A 21,946-nucleotide genomic window follows, 5' to 3' on the forward strand; every position below is an offset into this window, starting at 1 on the left:
ACCCCCCCCAGGGCTCCTGACACCTCTGCCCCCTCCCGCCTCCTAGGACACGGTTTCTCCCCCAACCATGCGGGTAGGACATGGGGTGGGGGCAGCCTGAGGAAAGGGGTGGAGGGGACTCACTGAGGGGAAGAGAAGGAGACCCTGCCCCTGCCCCATTCTCCTGCATTTGCTCCTGCTGCTCACCATGTATCCCAGGAGCTGATGGGCCTGCCCCTGCAGGGCGTGGGCCAGGACCAGCCCGGCCGTGCTGTGGCACCGGAGGGGGGAGCGGGCAGCGTGCAGAGCCGTCTCCAGAAAGGCATTCTCCTGCTCTGGTGTGAAGAGCTGCCCAAAGACCTGAAATCAAGAGCACAGGAGGTTTCAGCTGACGGCCCAGAGCCCGGCCCCAACTCCTGGGGCTAAAACAGCTTCCTCCTTCCCCAAACTCCCTTCCAGACCCTGCACCCAGACGCTCTCCTCACCCTGCACCCCAAACCCCTGCCTCGGGTTACACCTTCCTCCTGCCCCCAAGACCCTCCCAGACCTCACCCCCCTCCGCACAACAGAGCAGCCCTAGGCCACTGGCCAACATCTTGGAGCGGCCTCCATCGAAAAGTGTTGCCCCCCGTCCCGCCCTGGTTCCCCTCCTACGGGAGATCCGGGCTCCGTGCGTCACTGCCCCTAGGAAGCGCCGCCCCCTTGAAACGCCGGGACAGCATCACAAAGGGGCAGCGCCGCCCTGTCCACGGCTCGAATAGTCGAGGGAAAATGCATCGACCATTCGATCAGCGACTCACTCCCCACTTCCCGCCCCGCGTCCTACCCCCACGAGAGCCCCAGCCAGCCCCACCCCCAAGCCCTGCCCTGCCCTGGCAGCGCGTCCTTACCTCTCCCACCCTGACGGTGTTGCTGTGAGCCAGGACCCACCTCTCCTTGTACCAGTGCCTGCACCACAGGTCCTCTGCCTGGTGGATGTTGAGGCCTGGAAGAGACACAACAGGGTCATTCTGCTGGCAGGTCTGAGCCCTTCCCCTCCCACGGGCCCCTGCAGGCATCCCTGGGCAAATGGAGGGGCACAGGGGGCAGGACGGGAACACAGAGGGACGCATCCCCCCTTGGACCAGTCTGGGGAAAAGGGCTGGGTCCCCTCCCCCCGCCGCCGGCACCCTCAGGGTGTCCCTGGGGCCCAGGTCCCGGCTGGGTTCCTTACCCCTGTGGTGCAGGACTAGTTGGAAGAGGCGGTGCACCCCCTCCCGGGCCAGCCGGCTGACGTCCTCGGAAGGGTCCGAAATGAAAAGGCCCAGCTGGGCCACGTGGTGACCCATCCTCGGCCAGTCGGCGGAGTTCTGAGGGGAGAGAGAAGAGGGGGGGTCCCTCAGCATCCTGTTCCATGCAAACGGCCGCTCCCTGAAAGGCCCAGGGTCGCCCCTCCCCGGGGAAAGGGGAACGCGGATCACTCCCGGCCCATTCCCGACCCTGCCTCTGCCTCCCAGGGACGCTCCCAGCCCCGCGCCCTGCAGCCCCAGACCCCCCGGCTCCGAGGTCACTTACGTCAAACCCCGGGAGGGTGGTGGCGACTCGCAGCAGGGCCGTGGTGCTGCCAAGGGCCCTGGCTCGCTCCTGGGGCAGGCGGGACTCCAGCCAGGGGCTCAGGTGCTGGGGGGGAAAGAGGCAGGTCAGGACCCGTAGGGAGGCGCCAGTTCTGGGCAGAGCCTGGGGCTCCTCTCAGAGGGTATGTCTACACTACCCCCCTAGTTCGAACTAGGGGGGTAATGTATGCATACCGAACTTGCTAATGAAGCCCGGGATTTGAATTTCCCGGGCTTCATTAGCATAAAGCCGGCGCCGCCATTTTTAAAAGCCGGCTAGTGCGAACCCCGTGCCGTGCGGCTACACGCGGCACGGACTAGATGGTTCGGATTAGGCTTCCACGAGGCGTACAGATAGTTCGGATTAGAAGCCTAATCCGAACCATCTAGTCCGTGCCGCGTGTAGCCGCACGGCACGGGGTTCGCACTAGCCGGCTTTTAAAAATGGCGGCGCGGCTTTATGCTAATGAAGCCCGGGAAATTCAAATCCCGGGCTTCATTAGCAAGTTCGGTATGCATACATTACCCCCCTAGTTCGAACTAGGGGCGTAGTGTAGACATACCCAGACTGTGCCCCCCACCCAGCCACTGACACAGCTCCTCCCTCGACCCCCCGAGGAAGCAGGGCCAATGGCCCCGTCCCCCCTACGGGGCTCACCTCCAGAATCAGCTGGAGCCGGGCGGTGTCTGGGGACTCGGCGAGGAGATTGCCCAATAGGACATCGAGGATGTCAGCAAGGCCCCGGCTGAACTCCTGCAAGACAAGGGGGAGCTATGGGTCAGAGGGGGGGCTGGGGTTGGGGGATCCAGGCCGCCAGAGGCTGCTCCTGCTCCTGGCTGGGGGGGGGGGCGAGGGAGGGGACGTACCTGATTGCGGGTGGGCTCCTGCTGCCAGTCCCCAGACACTGTCTGTCCCACGGCCGCCCTCAGCAGGGGGCTCAGGAGCTGGGCCCGCAGGGGAGGCTTCAGGGTGCTGGCAGGAGAGAGGGGCAGAGACTGTTAATTCAGCAGCAGGAGACTTTCCCACTCCCTGGTCAGGGGATCTGCTCTTGGGGGGGGGGGGGGTCGGGGGGGTCGGTACCTGAGGCTGCAGGCGGCGCTGAGGCAATTGGCCAAGACCAGAGGTGGGGGGGAGGCCTCCATGATCTCCTGGGAGACCCAAGGAGACAAAGGGGCGTGTGAGGCTGGGGCCCCCAAGAGACGCTCACACGGCCAGCGCCCCCACCCAGCAGGATCCAACCCCACTGCCTCCCGCTGCCCTGTAGCCCCCCTGCCCGGCACAGGGCCCCTCCCAGCACCCCCCTCCCAAACCGGGACCAGCTCAGTCCTTGTCCCCAGGCCGTCTCCTGCCCCTCACTGCCCTGGTGACCAGCCTCTGAACCTCCTCATCCCTGCTCCCCAGGCGCATCCCCAGCAGCCCGCTCTGCTGCCTTCCAGCCCCCCCCCCCCATGGCCCGGGGAGACCCCTCCCTGTCCCGAATCCCCCTTCCTGTCCAGCACCCCACACCTGCCCCATTTCTCTGTCCCTCCCTCCTCCACCAACCCCACCCACTCTCCCCCTCCAGCTCTCCTGGCCCCACCCATCCCATTTCCAGGTCCCCCACCCACACCCATTGCCCAGGCAGACCCCTGTCCACCCCTCGTATCCCCTCCCCTCCTCCCGGCCACTGCGACTCGCTCACCACAATCCTGGCCACCACGGTGTCCCTGCTGCAGCGTGTCGCCAGGGTGCCCTCGCCCCTTTGGAGGGCGGCGAGGCAGGCGGTGGAGATGGCCAGGAGGAACCGCTGGAGGGCGGCTGGGCTCTGCACCCCAGAGAGAGTCTGTGAGCCTGGGGCCTGCCCCCCCCCCCCCCGGGCAGCGGCAGGGCTCAGGTCTCCCAGGAGTGGAGGTGGGAGCTGCTGGTTGTCCAAGCACCCACACTCCCCCCCCAACTGCTGCCCCAGGCTTGTGGGGGCCCAGCTGGTGCATGACAAGAGACCCCAGCTTGGGGGGCCCATGTCATGCAGGAGAAGGAGCCTCAGGGGGATCCCCAGGGACAAGCCCCTCCCGGGGGGGGGACGTGCTGGGAAGGGGCCGGACACACTCGGGTCCCCCCCGTGTGGAGAAGGTTCCTACCGTGTCCCGGGTGTGGAGCTGCTCTTCGATGTCGTAGATGGACACGTCCTCCACCCAGGAGTCCACCCGCTCCCGGCAGCGCTCCGGTGAGGCGCAGGGGGACTCTGTGCGGGAGGGAAGGGACCAGGGTGACTCCAGCGGCCAGCAGGGGTCACGCGCCCCCATGTCAGGGACCCAGGGCAGGTTGGGCCCCACACGCCCCTCGCAGGGACCCATCCCCCTTCCACCCTCACATCTGCCAACGCTCTCAGCAGAGCCCCCACCAGGAACAAGAGAGCCAAGCAGCAGCCCCTGCCCCCATCCATTGCCCTGGCTGCGGGGCAGACACTGGGGCTGCCCCTCCCCGCCCCCCCCCCCCCCCGGGTACTGGGTGAGCCCCTGGGCCCAGCGTGTTCACGGCCCCTCACCTGGGTCTGAGCGGCTGCGGGAGGTGGCCCGGCTGCAGCTGGAGGCCCAGGCGCTGCTGCTGACGGACCTGGACCCACAGCTACAGGGGCTGGTGCGGGGAGCGACGGGCTGGGGGCTCCCGGAGACTGGCAGGTCCCCGGGGGCCGGGCAGGGCGATGCCCCCTGGTGGTAATGGGGGCTGGGCTCCCGGGGCAGATGTTTCTCTCCACAGAGGAGGAGGCCCCAGAGCCACCCTACCCGGCTGCCCCGCCTTCCCAGCCGCCCCTGGAGCCAGGTCCGGGTGGGCCTGGCCGGTGGGCGAGTCGCCCCGAGCTGGTGGGATTCAGCTTCCCCGCCCGCGGGGACGGAGGAGCTGCTCCCCACCGGCCCTGGGGCCATCTTCAGGGTGTTCTTGAAGAATTGTCTGACGCGTTTGGCCATTCTGCAAATGACAGGAGCAAAGGGGAGCTTGGGGCGCAGCCTGAAGAGCGAAATCCAGGGGTTCCAACTCCCCAGAGCGACTGCCCCCAGCTCCCAAATGGCCCCTTGATTATCGGCTCGGTCTTGCACAGGCACTGCAAGGACCTGAGGGTATGTCTACACTACAATGTTAGTTCGAACTAACGGACGTGAGTTTGAACTAACATTCCTAGGTGCTACACTAGCGCTCCGCTAGTTCGAATTTAAATCGAACTAGCGTAGCGCTTAGTTCGAACTAGGAAAACCTCATTTTACGAGGATTAAGCCTAGTTTGAACTTACTAGTTCGAATTAAGGGCTGTGTAGCCCCTTAATTCGAACTAGTGGGAGGCTAGCCCTCCCCAGGTTTCCCTGGTGGCCACTCTGGCCAACACCAGAGAAACTCTATTGCCCCCCTCCAGGCCCCAGACCCCTTAAAGGGGCACGGGCTGGCTACGGTGCCCGTGCCAGGTGCAAGCCTGCCAGCACCCAGCTAGCAGACCCTGCACCTGGCACGGCACAGAGCCACCCACCCAATGTCCCCCAGCCCACCCCCTCTTCCCGGGACCAGACTGGCGGCTCCTGGGAGCTTGCCCGGGACCGCAAGAGGCGGGCACCTTCCTGGGCTAGTGCGGACATCGTGGACCTTGTCCACGACCTCCGCACTAGGTCACAGGAAAGTGGCCGGCTAGGGCAGGAGAGCTGCCAGCCTGGCCACCCAGGAGCAGGTGTGCATGAAAATCAAGGGGGTCCACTGAGACCCCGACCCTGAGACCTGAGCTTACAATGGCCGTCCTGGGTCAGACCAAAGGTCCGTCTAGCCCAGTAGCCTGTCTGCCGACAGCGGCCAACCCTAGGGACCCTGGAGGGGATGGACCGAAGACAGTGACCAAGCCATTTGTCTCGTGCCATCCCTCTCCAGCCTTCCACAAACCTTGGGCAGGGACACCACTCCTACCCTCTGGCTAAGACTACTCCATGGACCCAACCTCCATGACTTGATCTCCCTTCCCTTTAAACTCTGTTCCAGTTGTAGCCTTCACAGCCTCCTACAGCAAGGAGTTCCACAGGTTAACTATTTGCCTTGGGAGATAGGCTGGGCCTTGCCCACAGACAACCCGCCAACCTGAAGCATAGTCTCACCAGCAACTACACAACACACCATAATCACTCGAACTCAGGAACCAATCCTTGCAACAAACCTCGCTGCCAACTCTGCCCACATACATACACCAGCAACACCATCACAGGACCTAACCAGATCAGCCATACTCTCACTGGTACATTCTCCTGCACATCCACCAATGTAATATATGCCATCATGTGCCAACAATGACCCACTGCTATATACATCGGCCAAACAGGACAGTCCCTACGTAAAAGAATCAATGGACACAAATCTGATATTAGGAATGGCAACATACAAAAACCTGTAGGGGAACACTTCAATCTTCCTGGACTCACAATTGCAGATCTAAAAGTAGCCATCCTGCAGCAAAAAAACTTCAGGACCAGACTTCAAAGAGAAACTGCTGAGCTACAGTTCATCTTTAAGTTTGACACAATCAACTCTGGATTAAACAAAGACTGTGAATGGCTTGCTAACTACAAAAGCAGCTTCTGCTCTCTTGGAATTCACACCTCCAGATCAGCTGCTAGAAGTGGGCCTCATCCTCCTTGATTGGATCCACCTCGTCATCTCCAGCCTGATCCTGGCCTGCATATTTATTCCTGCCTCTGGAAATTTCCACTACATGCATCTGACGAAGTACGTCTTTGCCCACGAAAGCTTATGCTCCTACACTTCAGTTAGTCTATAAGATGCCACAGGACTCCTCGTTGCTTTTGCAGATTCAGACTAACACGGCTACCCCTCTGATACTTAACTTTCTCTTACTAGTTTGAAGCCTGCTACCCATTCCTTTCCTCTGGTGTCCTCTAGTCCTTTTTTATGGGAACTCATGAAGAACTTTTCTGAATGCACCCTCTCCATCCAACCCTTGCTTTTAGAGACCTCTATCCTGTCCCTGCTCCATCTCCTCTTTTCTAAGCTGAACAGTCCCAGTCTCTGTAGCCTCTCTTCATCTGGGTCCTGTTCCCAACCCCTGATCATGTTAGTTGCCCTCCCCTCTCCCAGCCTTTCTCTTCCCCTCTCCCACCTCCTTTTCCCAGTCTCCCCCAGTTTTGTTCAATAAAGACAGAGTCAATGTTGGAAGAAACATTATCTTTATTTTGTACATCAGGAAGGGGGGCTAGGGAAGGGTAAGTGGAAGGAGGTGAGGGAGAAATGGGATACGAGCCCCCGATGGGGAGGACTGGCTCTGCGGGCTTCTGGGGGTGGAAGCTCTCCTGCAGTCCCCCAATTGCCCCCTCTCCCCAGATGGCAGCCTGCGGCAAGTGGAGCCGGACTGATGGCCGAGTGGTGTGATGTGACCAGTGTGGGCACTCCGGGCACTCCAAGCCAGGACTGCTATGCAAGCAGGGCACCCCTGAGAACTGTCCGGGGTGGGGCTCGGGACCCTTTAAGCGCAGCCCTCGGCTAGCCTGAGATAGCATCTCCACGCTCTAAGTCCTCCTCTGATGCCCTGCCGGCACTGCTTCCGGCCATCCTTAAGCCCTGTTCAGGGTCCACTCAATGTGGACATGCTAGTTCGAATTAGCAAAACGCTAATTCAAACTAGTTTTTAGTTCTAGACGCGTTAGTTCGAATTCGCTTAGTTCGAATTAACTAATTTGAACTAAGTTAGGGTATGTCTACACTACAAAGTTAGTTCGAACTAACGGACGTTAGTTCGAACTAACTTTCCTATGCGCTACACTAGCGGTCCGTTAGTTCGAATTTGAATCGAACTAGCGGAGCGCTTAGTTCGAACTAGGTAAACCTCATTTTACGAGGACTAACGCCTAGTTCGAACTAGCTAGTTCGAACTAAGGGCTGTGTAGCCCTTTAGTTCGAACTAGTGGGAGGCTAAGGCTTCCCAGGTTTCCCTGGTGGCCACTCTGGCCAACACCAGGGAAACTCTATTGCCCCCCTCCCGGCCCCGGAGCCCTTAAAGGGCCACGGGCTGGCTACTCACTTTGTGCCAGTTGCAAGGCTGCAAGCACCCGTGCCTGCACAGCCTGCACCTGCCACACAATGAGCCAGCCATCCGAGGGTTCCCAGCCCTCCACTGCTCCCCACGACCAGCCTGGCGGCTCCCGGGAGCCTGCCCGGGGGCGCAAAAGGCGGGCGCCCGCCTGGTCAAGTGCGGAGATCGTGGACCTCATCGAGGTTTGGGGGGAAGCCTCAAATGTCCACGATCTCCGCACTAGCCACCGGAACGCGGCCGTCTATGGACGCATGGCTGCCAGTCTGGCCGCCAGGGGCCACCAGCGCAGCCGGGAGCAGGTGCGCTGCAAGATTAAAGACTTGCGGCAGTCCTACTCCCGGGCCTGCCTGCCAGGGGCTGACCCGGAGGCCTGCCCCCACTTCCATGCCCTGGACCGCATCCTGGGGCCTCATGCCGTCCCTGCCCCCCGGGACGTGATTGACCCCGGGGCAGAGGGACCGCTCCTGGACACCGAGGAGGAGGAAGAGGGCTCTGAGAGCCAGGAGCCTGCCGCCAGCCTTCCCAGGACCCGGGACCCCCGAGGCACCCCACAGAGCCGCTCGCCTGCATCATCAGAGGCCGGGGAGGCGTCCACCTGTGAGTACCCTCGTGTTCCCCTTATGTGTACGGGGGGCTGGGGCGAGAGGGAGCCCCGGGACCGTGCGCCTGGGCCTTGCCCACCACGGAGCAGCAGCTGGGGATCCTGCAGGGGCCCTGGCCTTGCAGAGGGGAGCTGGGTTTCACACATCTGGGCCCCTGGGGTAATTGACCGCTGGTCTTCTTGCACCACAGCTGCAGCACCGGGGCCTGCAGGGCGCACCACCCCGCCTGCAGCAGCCGCCCGCGCCCGGGCAAGCAGGACAGCCAGGAACCAGGAGGACTACCAGAGGCGGCATCTCCGGTTCCTGGACCGACAGCTCTGTCTCCAGGACCACTGGGTCCAGGAGGACCTCAGGCTGCGCCAGAGGAGTCTGGAGGCCCTGGAGGAGCAGGGCCGTGCCCTGCGAGGCCACCTCCAGAGCCTGCTGGACCGCTTCCCGTTTCCTCCTCCCCCTGCTCCCCCTCTTGCTCCCCCTCTTGCTCCCCCTGCTCCCCCTCTTTCTCCCCCTCTTGCTCCCCCTGCTCCCCCTGCTCCTCCTGCTTCCGCTCCTGCTTCCTCCACACCCCCTGTCCTCTCTGCCCCCCCCTCCACAACCATTCCCCACCGACGCCCCCGGACCCGCAGTGTGGCGAGACGGGAGAGGCACCCAGACTCCCACCCCTGAGCTTTCCTTTCCCTTCCTCCCTTCCCTCCCCTCCCCTTCCAGCTCCCTCGTCCCAGGTTTCCCCCTCCCTTCTCCCACCTTCATTCCTCCCTCCCCCACCCCAGTTCTCTGAAATAAACAGACGTTTTTGTTTGAAAAACAGGTGTCTTTATTGTACAGTAGATAGGGAGGGGAAAGGGGAAGGGGGGGGGTAGGGTGGAAGAAGGCCCCGGTGGGGCATGCAGGGAGAGGTCAGTCCTCCTCCTCCTCCACCTGGAAGCTCTCCCGCAGGGCTTCCCGGATCCGGATGGCCCCCCGCTGGGCTTCCCGGACGGCGGCGGTGTGGGGCTGACCGTAGTGTCCAGCCATGCGGTCAGCCTCAGCCATCCAGGCTGGCAGGAAAGCCTCCCCCTTCCGCTCACACAAATTGTGGAGCACACAACATGCTGCCACCACGGGAGGGATGTTGTGCTCGGCCAGGTCCAGACGGGTGAGGAGGCATCGAAAGCGGGCTTTCAGTCGCCCGAAGGCCCCCTCCACCACGATGCGGGCCCTGCTCAGCCTGTTATTGAAGGCCTGGCGGGAGGGATTGAGGTGCCCCGTGTAGGGCTTCATGAGCCAGGGCTGCAGTGGGTAGGCGGCATCCCCCACCAGGCAGACGGGCATGTCCACGTCCCCGACCCTGATGTGGCGGTCGGGGAAGAAGGTCCCGTCCTGCAGCCGCTGGCACACGGAGGAGTTCCGGTACACCCGTGCGTCGTGTGCTTTGCCGGACCAGCCCACATTTATGTCCGTGAACTGTCCCCGGTGGTCACACACGGCCTGCAGGATGACGGAGAAGTACCCCTTGCGGTTCACGTACCGGGACGCCTGGTGTTCCGGGGCACGGATGGGGATGTGCGTCCCGTCGATGGCCCCCCCGCAGTTGGGGAAGCCGAGGGCGCCGAATCCCCGGATGACGGCGTCCGGGTCGGCAAGGCGGACCACCCTGCGGAGCAGCACCCGGTTGATGGCCTTGACCACCTGCGGAGAGAGACACAGCAAAGCGTCAATCAGTGGGGCGCCCGGGTGGCTGGGAGCATTCATGCCCTGGCAGTGCCCCGCGCCCCACTCCCGGAAGCAACCCCCCTGGCGGCGTGTAGTACGGCCGGGACAGCCCGACCCCTCCGGTGCGGGGCGCCTTCGCCTCCTCCCGCCCCCCCCCTTTGTCCCTGGGGCGGCCCATCCCCTCCTCGCAGCCCCCTCCCCCCGGCTCGGTGGCTGACGAGCGCCGTACCTGCATGAGCACTGCTCCGACAGTGGATCTCCCCACGCCGAACTGGTTCCCGACGGATCGGTAGCTGTCCGGCGTGGAGAGCTTCCAGAGGGCGATGGCCACCCGCTTCTGGAGGGGGATGGCGGGCCTCATGCGAGTGTCCCTTCTTTGCAGGGCAGGGGCGAGCCACTCGCAGAGCTCCAGGAAGGTGTCCCTCCTCATCCTAAAGTTCTGGGTCCACTGTCGGTCGTCCCAGCGCTCCAGGACGATGCGGTCCCACCAGTCGCTGCTGGTGTCCAGACGCCAGATGCGGCGGGGCACGCCGGTGCCGGGGCGCCGGCGCGGCTCCTCCACGGCCCCCAAGGCGGCCAGGCGGAGAGGCAGGGGGCTGACGTTCCCCAGGTGGTGCCAGGCAGCCTCGAGCCATTGGTGGCAGGCTTGCAGCAGCAAGTCCAGAACGTGCACCAGAAGGTGCAGGGCGAGCCGTGGCTCCATGTTGCCACCTGCGGCGGCCCCCCCGAAGGGAAGCACCGACACAGACGGGCACAGAGACCGACGCTTTGCTGTCCCTCGGCGAGGTTGGCAAGCAAGCAGGAAAAGCTGAGAACCGGCTGTCCAGGGGGGGTCCCTTTAAGCACGAGCCTCAGATAGCCTCAGACAGCAGCCACACAAAGCAACTGCTGACCTGATGCCCTGCCAGAACCGGTTTCAGCTGCCCTTAAATGCCCCCCTGCGTCCAATCAGTGTGGACGCGCTAGTTCGAACTAGCAAAACGCTAGTTCGAACTAGTTTTTAGTTCTAGATGCGCTAGTTCGAACTAGCTTAGTTCGAATTAACTAATTCGAACTAAGTTAGTTCGAACTAGCGCTGTAGTGTAGACGTACCCTTAGTTCGAACTAACTCTGTAGTGTAGACATACCCTGAGTCTCCTACCCATCAACAGCCCCTGCTCAGCCAATCAGGGGCGAGTCTAAGCTGTGGGGGGTGGAGCTTTCTTCTGAAAGACACCGGCATAGACCTGTTCCAGCCCCACCTCACCAGTCCCCACAACGGGGGCTGCATCCCCCGCCCCACGGGCTCCTGCAAATCTCACCCCATCCCTCAGCTTGTCTGTTGTGTCACAAGCTGGGGGGGGGCAGCAGGGGAAGGGCACAGAAGAGGTAAGAACAGAGCAGAAATGCGGGCGGGATGGAGGAACCCAGCCGGCCCCGGGCGGGATCCAAACCCCTGGGGGCTCTTACCTTTTGCACAAAGGTGTCGGGATGTGGAACTCACAGAGCACAAAGGAACCGTGAGGAGGAGACGCACCAGAGCTAAAGCAACCGGGGGTCTCCAAAGTCCCCTGGGCCCGCCCCCCCCCCTTTATCAGCCTGAGATGTGGGTCCCTCTGTGAGGTCACCACCTCCCCTCCTGCCCTTTGCCTCATATGCTGAGGGCTGCCCAAAGTCACTGTGAGGTCACTGCCCCCCCACCTCACCCCTGCCAGGCAAATGTCCTTCCTCTAGCCACCCTTCAGGGAAGTTTGAGCCATTCCTAGGGGTGCCCCCCACTCCCTGACTGGGCATCCTGCGGCCAGCAGCTCCAGTAGCCCCACAGGCTGCTCCCTGCCCTACACTGCAGGCTTCTTGCACGAGAACTGTTTCACGCAGGAGTTCTTGTGCAAAAGGTCTCGTGCAAGAGCACCTCCACCCTGCCATGTGCTTTTGTACAAGAGTGTCCATCGCAGTTGAATGCTCTCTTGCGCAAGAAAGCTCTGATGGCCATATTAGCCATAAAAGTGTCTTGCTCAAGAAGCCCCTGGAGCCTGTCCACGCTGCCTTCTTGCACAACAGCTCTTGCACAAAAGGGGCTTATTCCTCGTGGGGAGAGGAATAACTCTTGTGCAAGAAGGCCTCTTTTCTGATGCTTCACTGCAAATTTACTTGCGCAAAAATTCATGTGCAGTGTAGACGTGCCACAAGTTTTTGCACAAGAACAGTTGTTCTTGAGCAAAATGCCCACACTGCAGCCGCAATGTGTACGTTAGGCATGTCCACTGGCAGCAGAGGAGAGGGTAGAGGAGCGGGATCCTGGGATGGGCATGTTAATGTGGGGTGCAACCTTGGCTCACTCTGCACCTTTTGGGTGACCCTGCCTTGTTCTGTGCCTCAGTTTCCCCCCACTGCACCATGGGACCAGGGACTCTGCCCCACCTCGGTGTGCTTGGATGCAGTCAGGCCAGACTGTGACAATTATAAAATTGTCAGACATATGGATGAACATAATTTGTTGGGGAAAGTCAACATGGTGTCCGTATAGGGAAATCATGCCTTACTAATAGCCAGAGTTCTTTGAGGGAGTCAACTATCATGTGGTCAAGGGGGATCCAGTTGAGATAGTGCATTTAGATTTCCAGAAAGCCTCTGACAAGGTCCCTCACCCAAGGTTCTTAAGTAAAGCAAGTTGTCATGGGAGAATAGGCTCGGCTTATGGTCTCCCCATAACCCTCCTGCAGATGGTTCTGCCGCATCCAGCCGCTCAGACCCATACCCTCCCCATTGGACACATGCCTCAGTTTCCCTCCAATAGGCACATGCCCTGGTCTCAGATCTCCCCACAGGCGCATGCCCCTGGCTCTCTGCAATACTCAACTGTCTGTCCGGGGTGGGGGTCGGGACCCTTTAAGCGCAGCCCTCGGCTAGCCTGAGACAGCATCTCCATGCTCTAAGTCCTCCTCTTATGCCCTGCCGGCACTGCTTCCGGCTATCCTTAAGCCCGGTTCAGGGTCCACTTAATGTGGACATGCTAGTTGGAATTAGCAAAATGCTAATTCGAACTAGTTTTTAGTTCTAGACGCGTTAGTTCAAATTAACTTAGTTTGAATTAACTAATTCTAACTAAGATAGTTCGAATTAGCGCTGTAGTGTAAACATACCCTATGAGATGGAGGCGCAGGCTGGGCCAGTGACACCCTGTGATGCTGTGGGGAGCTGTGTGGGTGTCTGGGGGATTTGTGTGGGGAATTCGCCCCTGTCCCCAGCAGCATCCAGCTCCAAGATCTGACTCCATCTTTCTACAGCAACAGCCTCCTGCCGTGGCACCGACACTGACAGCGGATGGTGATGGTTCCCCCCACAGTGATCTCCCCCTGAGGCTGGCAGAGATTGAGGGTTCGGGTGCAGGGAGCTCTGTTCACACAGACAGGAGTGAGATGGGGAGACACAAACCCCTCCCCATGTGTCTGTGACTGGCCCTTAGCGCCCAGCCGCAGGGACAGCACCCGGGCTCACAGACACCTCCCTGCACCCACAGGGACCCAGTGGGCCGGGGTCTGATCTGAGCTCCCAGGTCAATACAAGGAGTTTGAAAGGAGTTTTGAGTGAACATTCAGGACCCAGCTCCTCTTATTCCCAATCTCCCCAGAGATACTCACCTCCCAGCACCCTGCTCTGCCCGGCCAGCCAGCCAGCAGCCTGGAGAAGAGACAGGTCATTAGGGACCAGATATCCACACACCTTGGTCTCAGATCCCTGCCCCTCCCCCCCACGGGCACCTACTCTGGCCTCAGATCCCCCCCATGGAACAGGTCCTGCTCCATGGAATGAGGAGTAACGGTAGTTCGAACTAGGAAGCCTAGTTCGAACTACCTAGTTCGTGCCGCGTGTAGCCGCGCTGCACGGGGTTCGAACCAGCCGGGATTTTAAAATGGCAGCTCCCCGCTTATGCAAATGAAGCCCGGGCTTCATTTGCAAGTGCGGTATGCCTACATTACCCCGCTAGTTCTAACTAGGAGGGTAGTGTAGACATACCCTCAGTTCTTATGTTCTTAGTAGGATTGAAGACCAGACCCCGAGGTCTCCTGGCTGCCAGCCCAGTGCACCTTCCCCAAGGCTGCAGGGTACATGGAGGGTGATGTGTCCCCCTCCTCAGAGACACAGACAAGCTGTGAGCTGCAACATGCTGGGTGATGCAGGAATTTCTGCTGTCTTTTGCCACACCAGATTTATCCTGCAGATTGGAGACTTGTCATGGACACAGGAAGGGTACGTCTACACTACAGCACTAATTCGAACTAACGCATCTAGAACTAAAAACTAGTTCGAATTAGCATTTTGCTAATTCGAACTAGCGCGTCCACACTGATTGGACGCAGGGGGGCATTTAAGGGCGGCTGAAATTGGTTCTGGCAGGGCATCAGGTCAGTAGTTGCTTTGTGTGGCTGCTGTCTGAGGCTATCTGAGGCTCGTGCTTAAAGGGACCCCCCCGGAAAGTCGGTTCTCAGCTTTTCCTGCTTGCTTGCCAACCTCGCCGAGGGACAGCAAAGCGTTGGTCTCTGTGCCCGTCTGTGTCGGTGCTTCCCTTCGGGGGGGGGCCGCCGCAGGTGGCAACATGGAGCCACAGCTCGCCCTGCACCTTCTGGTGCACTTTCTGGACTTGCTGCTGCAAGCCTACCAGCAATGGCTCGAGGCTGCCTGGCACCACCTGGTGCACGTCAGCCCCCTGCCTCTCCACCTGGCTGCCCTGGGGGCCGTGGAGGAGCCGCGGTGGCGCCCCGGCACCGGCGTGCCCCGCCGCATCTGGCATCTGGACACCAGCAGCGACCGGTGGGACCGCTTCGTCCTGGAGCGCTGGGAAGACCGACAGTGGATCCAGAATTTCAGGATGAGGAGGGACACCTTCCTGGAGCTCTGTGAGTGGCTCGCTCCTGCTCTGCGCAGAAGGGACACTCGCATGAGGCCCGCCATCCCCCTCCAGAAGTGGGTGGCCATCGCCCTCTGGAAGCTCTCCACGCCGGACAGCTACCGATCCGTCGGGAACCAGTTCGGCGTGGGGAGATCCACCGTTGGAGCGGTGCTCATGCAGGTACTCGTCGGCCACTGTGCTGGGGGGTAAGGGGGGGGCTGCGAGGAGGGGATGGGCCGCCCCAGGGACAAAGGGGGGGAGGGAGGAGGCGAAAGTGCCCCGCACCGGAGGGGTCGGTCTGTCCCGGCTGTACTACACACCGCCGGGGGGTTGCTTCCAGGAGTGGGGCACGGGGCACTGCCAGGGCACGAATGCTCCCAGCCACCCGGGCGCCCCAACGATTGGCGCTTTGCTGTGTCTCTCTCCGCAGGTGGTCAAGGCCATCAACCGGGTGCTGCTCCGCAGGGTGGTCCGCCTCACCGATCCGGACGCCGTCATCCGGGGATTCAGCGCCCTCGGCTTCCCCAACTGCGGGGGGGCCATCGACGGGACGCACATCCCCATCCGTGCCCCGGAACACCAGGCGTCCCGTTACGTGAACCGCAAGGGGTACTTCTCCATCCTCCTGCAGGCCGTGTGTGACCACCGGGGACAGTTCACGGACATTAATGTGGGCTGGTCCGGCAAAGCACACGATGCCCGGGTGTACCGCAACTCCTCTGTGTGCCAGCGGCTGCAGGCCGGGACCTTCTTCCCCGACCGCCACATCAGGGTCGGGGATGTGGACATGCCCGTGTGCCTGGTGGGGGATGCCGCCTACCCACTGCAGCCATGGCTGATGAAGCCCTACACGGGGCACCTCAATCCCTCCCGCCAGGCCTTCAATGCCAGGTTGACCAGGGCCCGCATCGTGGTGGAGGAGTTCTTCGGACGACTGAAAGCCCGCTTTCGATGCCTCCTCACCCGTCTGGACCTGGCCGAGCACAACATCCCTCCCGTGGTGAGAGAAAGGGGAAGGCTTTCCTGCCAGCCTGGATGGCTGAGGCTGACCGCATGGCTGGCCACTACGGTCAGCCCCGCACCGCCGCTGTCCGGGAAGCCCAGCGGGGGGCCGTCTGGATCCGGGAAGCCCTGCGGGAGAGCTTCCTGGTGGAGGAGGACTGACCTCTTCCTTGCATGCCCCACTGGGGCCTTCTTCCACCCTACCCCCCTTCCCCTTTCCCCTCCTGTCAAATAAAGACACGTTTTTCAAACAAAAACGTCTTTTTATTTCACATAACTGGGGTGGGGGGAGGGAGGAATGAGGGTGGGAGAGGAGAGGGGGAAACCTGGGACGAGGGAGCTGGAAGGGGAGGGAAGGGAGGAAGGGAAAGGAAAGCTCAGGGGTGGGGGTCCGGCTGCCTCTCCTGTCTCGCAACACTGCTGGTCCGGGGGCGTGTGTGGGGAATGGTTGTGGAGGGTGGGGCAGGAGGGATGGGGGGTGTGGAGGAAGCAGGAGCGGGAGCAGGAGGGGGAGCTGGGGGCGCAGGGGGAGCAGGAGGAGCAGGAGCGGGAGCAGGGGGAGCAGGAGCCGGAGCAGGAGGAATTGGGAAGCAGTCGAACAGGCTCTGGAGGTGGCCTCGCAGGGCACGGCCCTGCTCCTCCAGTGCCTCCAAGCTCCTCCAGCGCAGCCTCAGGTCCTCCTGGACCCAGTGGTCCTGGATGCGGAGCTGGTGCTCCAGGAACCGGAGGTGCCGCCTCTGGTAGTCCTCTTTGTTCCTGGCTCTCCTGCTGGCCTGGGCATGGGCGGCTGCTGCAGGTGGGGTGGTGCGCCCTGCAGTCCCAGGTGCTGCGGCTGTGGTGAAACAAGACCAGCGGTCAATTACCCCAGGGGCCCAGGTGTGTGAAACCCAGCTCCCCTCTGCAATGCCAGGGCCCCTGCAGGATCCCCAGCTGCTGCTCCGTGGTGGGCAAGGCCCAGGTGCATGGTCCCTGGGCTCCCTCTCGCCCCAGCCCCCCGTACACATAAGGGTAGCACGATGGTACTCACATGTGGACGCCTCCCCGGCCTCGGATGACACAGGCGAGCGGCTCTGTGGGGTGCCTCAGGGGTCCTGGGTCCTGGGCAGGCTGCCGGCAGGCTCCTGGCTCTCGGAGCCCTCCTCTTCCTCCTCCTCCTCCTCCGTGTCTGGGAGCGGTCCCTCTGCCCCGGGGTCTATCACCTCCCGGGGGGCAGGGACGTCATGAACCCCCAGGATGCGGTCCAGAGCCTGGAAGTGGGGACACGCCTCCGGGTCAGCCCCTGGCAGGCAGGCCAGGGAGTAGGACTGCCGCAAGTTCTTAATTTTCCAGCGCACCTGCTCCCGGCTGCGCTGGTGGCCCCTGGCGGCCAGGCTGGCAGCTATGCGGCCGTAGACGGCCGCGTTCCGGTGGCTAGTGCAGAGATCGTGGACATTGGAGGCTTCCCCTCAAACCTGGATGAGGTCCACGATCTCTGCACCAGACCACGCGGGCGCCCGCCTCTTGCGGCCCCGGGCAGGGTCCTGGGAGCCGCCAGGCTGGTCCCAGGAAGAGGGGGAGGGCTGGGGGGCATCGGGTGGCTGGCTCATGGGGTGTCAGCTGCTGGGTGTGCTGGCACGGGTGCTGGCAGCCTTGCAACTGGCACAAACCCCGTAGCCAGCCCGTGGCCCTTTAAGGGCTCCGGGGCTGGGAGGGGGGCAGTAGAGTTTCCCTGGTGTTGGCCAGAGTGGCTACCAGGGAAAGCTGGGGAGGGCTAGCCTCCCACTAGTTCGAATTAAGGGGCTACACACCCCTTAATTCGAACTAGTAAGTTCGAACTAGGCTTAATCCTCATGGAATGAGGTTTACCTAGTTCGAACTAAGCGTTCGATTAGTTTGAATTAAATTCGAACTAACGGAGCACTAGTGTAGCGCCTGTGAAAGTTAGTTCGAACTAACTTTGTAGTGTAGACATACCCTGAGTCTCTCCTCACTAACCAGGGGACTGTTCTGGTTTCTCTCCACAGTTCCCATCACTCTGGACCCGGGTTGCAAACACCCAGAGCTCAGATTGTCAGAGGATCAGAGAAGAGTCTGGCATGAAGCTGCATCTCCAGAGCCGGCTGCAGCCTCCAGGGCCCTGCTTGTGGTGGGGAGGGAGGGGTTTGTGGATGGCAGGCAGTACTGGGAGGTGGAGGTGGGGGGCAAAGGGGACTGGGAGCTGGGGGTGCTGAGTCAGGCTGTGAGGGAGACAGTGAAAAGAGAGGAGGCAGCGACACTGCTTGCGGAGGGATACTGGTCTCTGCAGAGATCCCAGGGAGACCTTTTTTCAAGACCAGAAGATAAAAAGATAGAAAAGAAGGATGCACCCTATGCAGTGATTGGGGTATTTCTGGATCAGGAAGAGGGAAAAATCTCATTTTATGATGCAGGGGTGATGTTCCACATTGTAACTATCCCTGCAGAGTTTACTGAGAAATGTTTGTATTACCCATTCCTCAGTCCTGGGAACAGCACAGGAGAACAGAGACCACTCACAATCCTCCCTGTCAGAGTTCCTGTCCCATTACAGCCTCTGAGAAAGGAAAGATGAGATCCAGTTACTGTGGACAATTACAATTCCCAACAGAGGGGAGAAGGGAATGTTGATCTGTGAAACGTCAGAAACAGCAAAAGAAGCCAAGTGGAAAATGAAGGTTAATACAAGGGAGAAAACAGAGGGAGAAGAGATGGAAATGCTGGTCATTGGCAGGAAGACTCCAAAGTTGAAATAAATAAATAACTCTGAAAGGAATGAGACCTGACTTTATGGGTATGATTTTATTTCTAATATAAACTTTGTGCCCCCGAATGACATTTTAGGTCTCTCCTGGGACATCTAAACCAATAATGTTCCACACAAGTTTGATGATGTAATATAGACAACTAGAAGATTTACCCGGTGTTGCTCAGGTCCTTGTGGGAGCTCTGGGAAGAGGGTGTCAGGAGTCAGGGCTGGGGACTAAGAGCTCTGGGAGGGTTCACCAAGGTTGCCCATAACAGCAAGGCTTTACATCAGCAATAGTGGCTTCCTAGGGTACCCAGGGCCTCCTGTCCAGTCTGCGACTCTTGCCAGGGAACTGGGACTGGGCTTCCTGGGCCAGGCTGGCAGCTCCTGTCAAGGAGGGATGGGGCTACAGTACCTACCATCAGCCATTGTCTCTTTTGTGGGGAACAGGAACCTTCATTGCCCATCCTCTGGATGGGAGGGCAGGGGAGGCCCTAGTGGTGCTCCTGGTGGGAGATCTGTGGGGGTCTGCTGGTCATCAAGACTCTGTCCATCCTATCTACTTCTGAAGGTGAGGGCCAGAAAGGATGGGTCTGGAACACGAGCAGGGCCACCCTTACCATGAGACTAACTGAGGCGGCTGCCTCAGGTGCCAGACTGTGGGAGGGCACCACTAGGACCCAGAGAGTAGATAATGGTGTGTGCTATTGGTGCATATGTAGGTATCAGAGCAGTACCATGAGAGGAGTAGAACCAGAAGGCAGAATTGAGACCTTTCAAAGTTTTAGCCCAAGCAAGGGAGTATGGGGGCATCAGGCGGCCAAAATGTTGTGGGCCGGCCCTGAACATGAAGGCCATTTACCTGTGGCCAGTGGAAAGCAATATGGAGAGCCCTGGGCCCATCTAGCTACTCTCTTCCTGGTGTGCCCTCCTCCTGCCCCTTCTCACGCTTCAGTATAACACTCTGCCTTGCTCGCTGTCCCCAGCAGTGATTGTGGAGCAATACTGTTCTTCCTATGAGACCCCTCCCTTTCCATGTTATGGAATCCCATACAGTTCAGTCCCACGCATTCTCCATTTTCCTGGTGCAACCAACCCCTGACCTTGTTCTAACTTAGGATAACAGGAAGCTGCAGAGCAAATTTGGAGACCCTAGTGCTTATAATTTAGGAGGAGTTCTTGAACAAACAGTCTCACAGATAGATGGATAGACTCATGTACAGACAGACAGATATATAAATGCTCTAAAATATACAGAATCATAGTATCATAGAATCCCAGGGTTGGAAGAGACCTCAGGAGTCATCGAGTCCAACTCCATACCCAAAGCAGGACCAATCCCAACTAAATCAACCCAGCCAGGTCTTTGTCAAGCCAGGACTTAAAAACCTCTAGGGATGGAGATTCCACCACCACTTAGGTAACCCATTCAAGTGCTTCCCCGTCCTCCTGGTGAAATAGTTTGTCCTACTATCCAACCTAGACCTCCCCCACTGTAATTTGAGATTAATGCTCCTTGGTCTGCCATCTGTCACCACTGAGAACAGTCTCTCTCCTTCCTCTTTGGAATCTCCCCTCAGGAAGTTGAAGGCTGCTATTAAATCCCCCCTCACTCTTCTCTTCTGTAGACTAAAGAAGCCAAAATCCCTCAGCCTCTCCTCATAGGCCATGCACTCCAGCCCTCTAAACATTTTGGTTGCTCTCCGCTGGACTCTCTCCAATGCATCCACATTCTTTCTGTAGTGGGGGACCCAGAACTGGACACAGTACTGCAGATATGGCCTCACCAGTGCCAAATAAAGGGAACTAATCACTTCTCTACAAGGCCACACTGTTGACTCATATCCAGCTTCTCATCCACTGTAATCCCCAGGTCCTTTTTGGCTGAACTGCTATTTAGCCAGTCGGTCCCCAGCCTGTAACTATGCTTGGGATTCTTCCGTCCCAAGTGCAGAACTCTGCACTTGTCCTTGTTGAACCTCATCAGTTTTCTTTTGGACCAATCCTCTAATCTGTTCAGGTCACTCTGGACCCTATCCCTGCTTCCAGCATATCTACCTCTCCCTCTAGCTGTGTCATCTGCAAATCTGCTGAGGGTGAAATCCATCCCCTCATCCAGGTCATTAAGAAAGATGTTGAACAATATAAATCTATATAGATAGAATGGGAATTTGTTATAGTCTACTCTATGCCCTCAGGGAAGTGCTCAGACAATGTTATTAGCACCCCTCATCTCTAGTGTATCTTTTTGGGGGCATCAGAGTCCATACTGGGGTCACCCCCTCCAGCAGACTCAACCCCATCACCTCCAGATGAAATAACAACTCAAATAACTATTCAAAATGCTAAATACAATAGCAAGGTCTTCCACAAGCTGGGAATCAGGAACATGTGTCCTATGACTGAATAGTGATATTACCCTGCTGCTCTGATTTAGCAATTTATTTATCAAATTATTTTAGCAATTTATGATTATTTAAAGATAAGTAACATTTTGAATGAATTACAGGTTTAAAGATAGAAATATTTTTTCTATTATCATCTACAACATTTTTCCCATCAAAATCTAAGAACCCAAATTCTCTTTCTCTCTCATACACATTTGATATATCCCTCTGTGAATCTACCTGTTTTCTTCTGTCTTTTTATCTGTTAATTAACTTACATACACAAAAATTCACATGCATTTTAAAGGTATTTGGATATTCCATTTCCAGCAGGCATTCCATATACAGAATGCCAGCCTAACCTGTAGCATGGGAAAAATTTTCTTGAATGAGAAGAGTACATGTTAATAAAACTCCTATGGCAACTTTTGGTCTGTTTTGTCCTGGACTGGAAAAAAAACTTGGGACACAGATTTATGAAGATGCAATAGCATTCAACACGTCAGACTTCCTCTTTATAAATTTTTAGTTGTTACTTTTAGATCCAATCTGACAATCCCTATGTATTTAATTAGGAATAATTCCTAGTGGAATGACCTTCTTCTATTCATTGACCCATTCAAACACATGAAACAGACTAAAATGCTCATCCCAAGCTCTAAGGACAGTATGTAAACTTGTGTCTAGAAGTAATCATACCTGCCCCAGTAGACAAAGTAATACATATGCTTTCCTACTCCAGAGCAATAAAATCCCACCAGTCTCCACTCTGCTCCAGCCTACTCAAGCATTATAAGAGAATGTTCTTATAGGATGAAATGAAGTCCAGATAATTCACAGACTGTTGGGGTAAATGAAAGATTATGGCAAGGAGTGAAGTATAAAAGCAATACATCTATGCCAGTCTTGGCTTTTATATTTCACTTCTTGCTACAATCTTCGTGTACGTCTAGACTACAGGGGCTCGTCTACATTGGCCCCTTTTCCGGAAGGGGCATGTTAATTTCAGCGATCGTAATAGGGAAATCCG

At 58.7% G+C, this 21,946-nt stretch overlaps 2 protein-coding genes across 2 annotated transcripts; both read left to right on the forward strand.

Annotated features, from left to right (window-relative positions):
- The first annotated feature begins 7,401 nt into the window (after positions 1–7,401).
- Positions 7,402–9,242, forward strand: LOC149523229 (uncharacterized). The gene is made up of 2 exons (XM_089769995.1): positions 7,402–8,220; positions 8,416–9,242. Exons 1-2 carry the CDS (start codon positions 7,671–7,673, stop codon positions 8,886–8,888), a joined length of 1,023 nt encoding a protein of 340 aa, XP_089626121.1. The 5' UTR covers positions 7,402–7,670; the 3' UTR covers positions 8,889–9,242.
- Positions 9,243–14,129: 4,887 nt separating this feature from the next.
- On the forward strand, positions 14,130–18,533 carry LOC149523230 (E3 ubiquitin-protein ligase TRIM69-like). Its single transcript, XM_089770399.1, has 2 exons — positions 14,130–14,144; positions 17,729–18,533. The coding sequence occupies exons 1-2, from the start codon at positions 14,130–14,132 to the stop codon at positions 18,353–18,355; spliced, it is 642 nt and encodes a 213-aa protein (XP_089626525.1). The 3' UTR covers positions 18,356–18,533.
- Positions 18,534–21,946: the final 3,413 nt, after the last annotated feature.

Source organism: Pelodiscus sinensis, chromosome 18, assembly GCF_052426305.1.
Source record: "Pelodiscus sinensis isolate ZL-2025 chromosome 18, ASM5242630v1, whole genome shotgun sequence".
Lineage (NCBI taxonomy): Eukaryota > Metazoa > Chordata > Testudines > Trionychidae > Pelodiscus > Pelodiscus sinensis.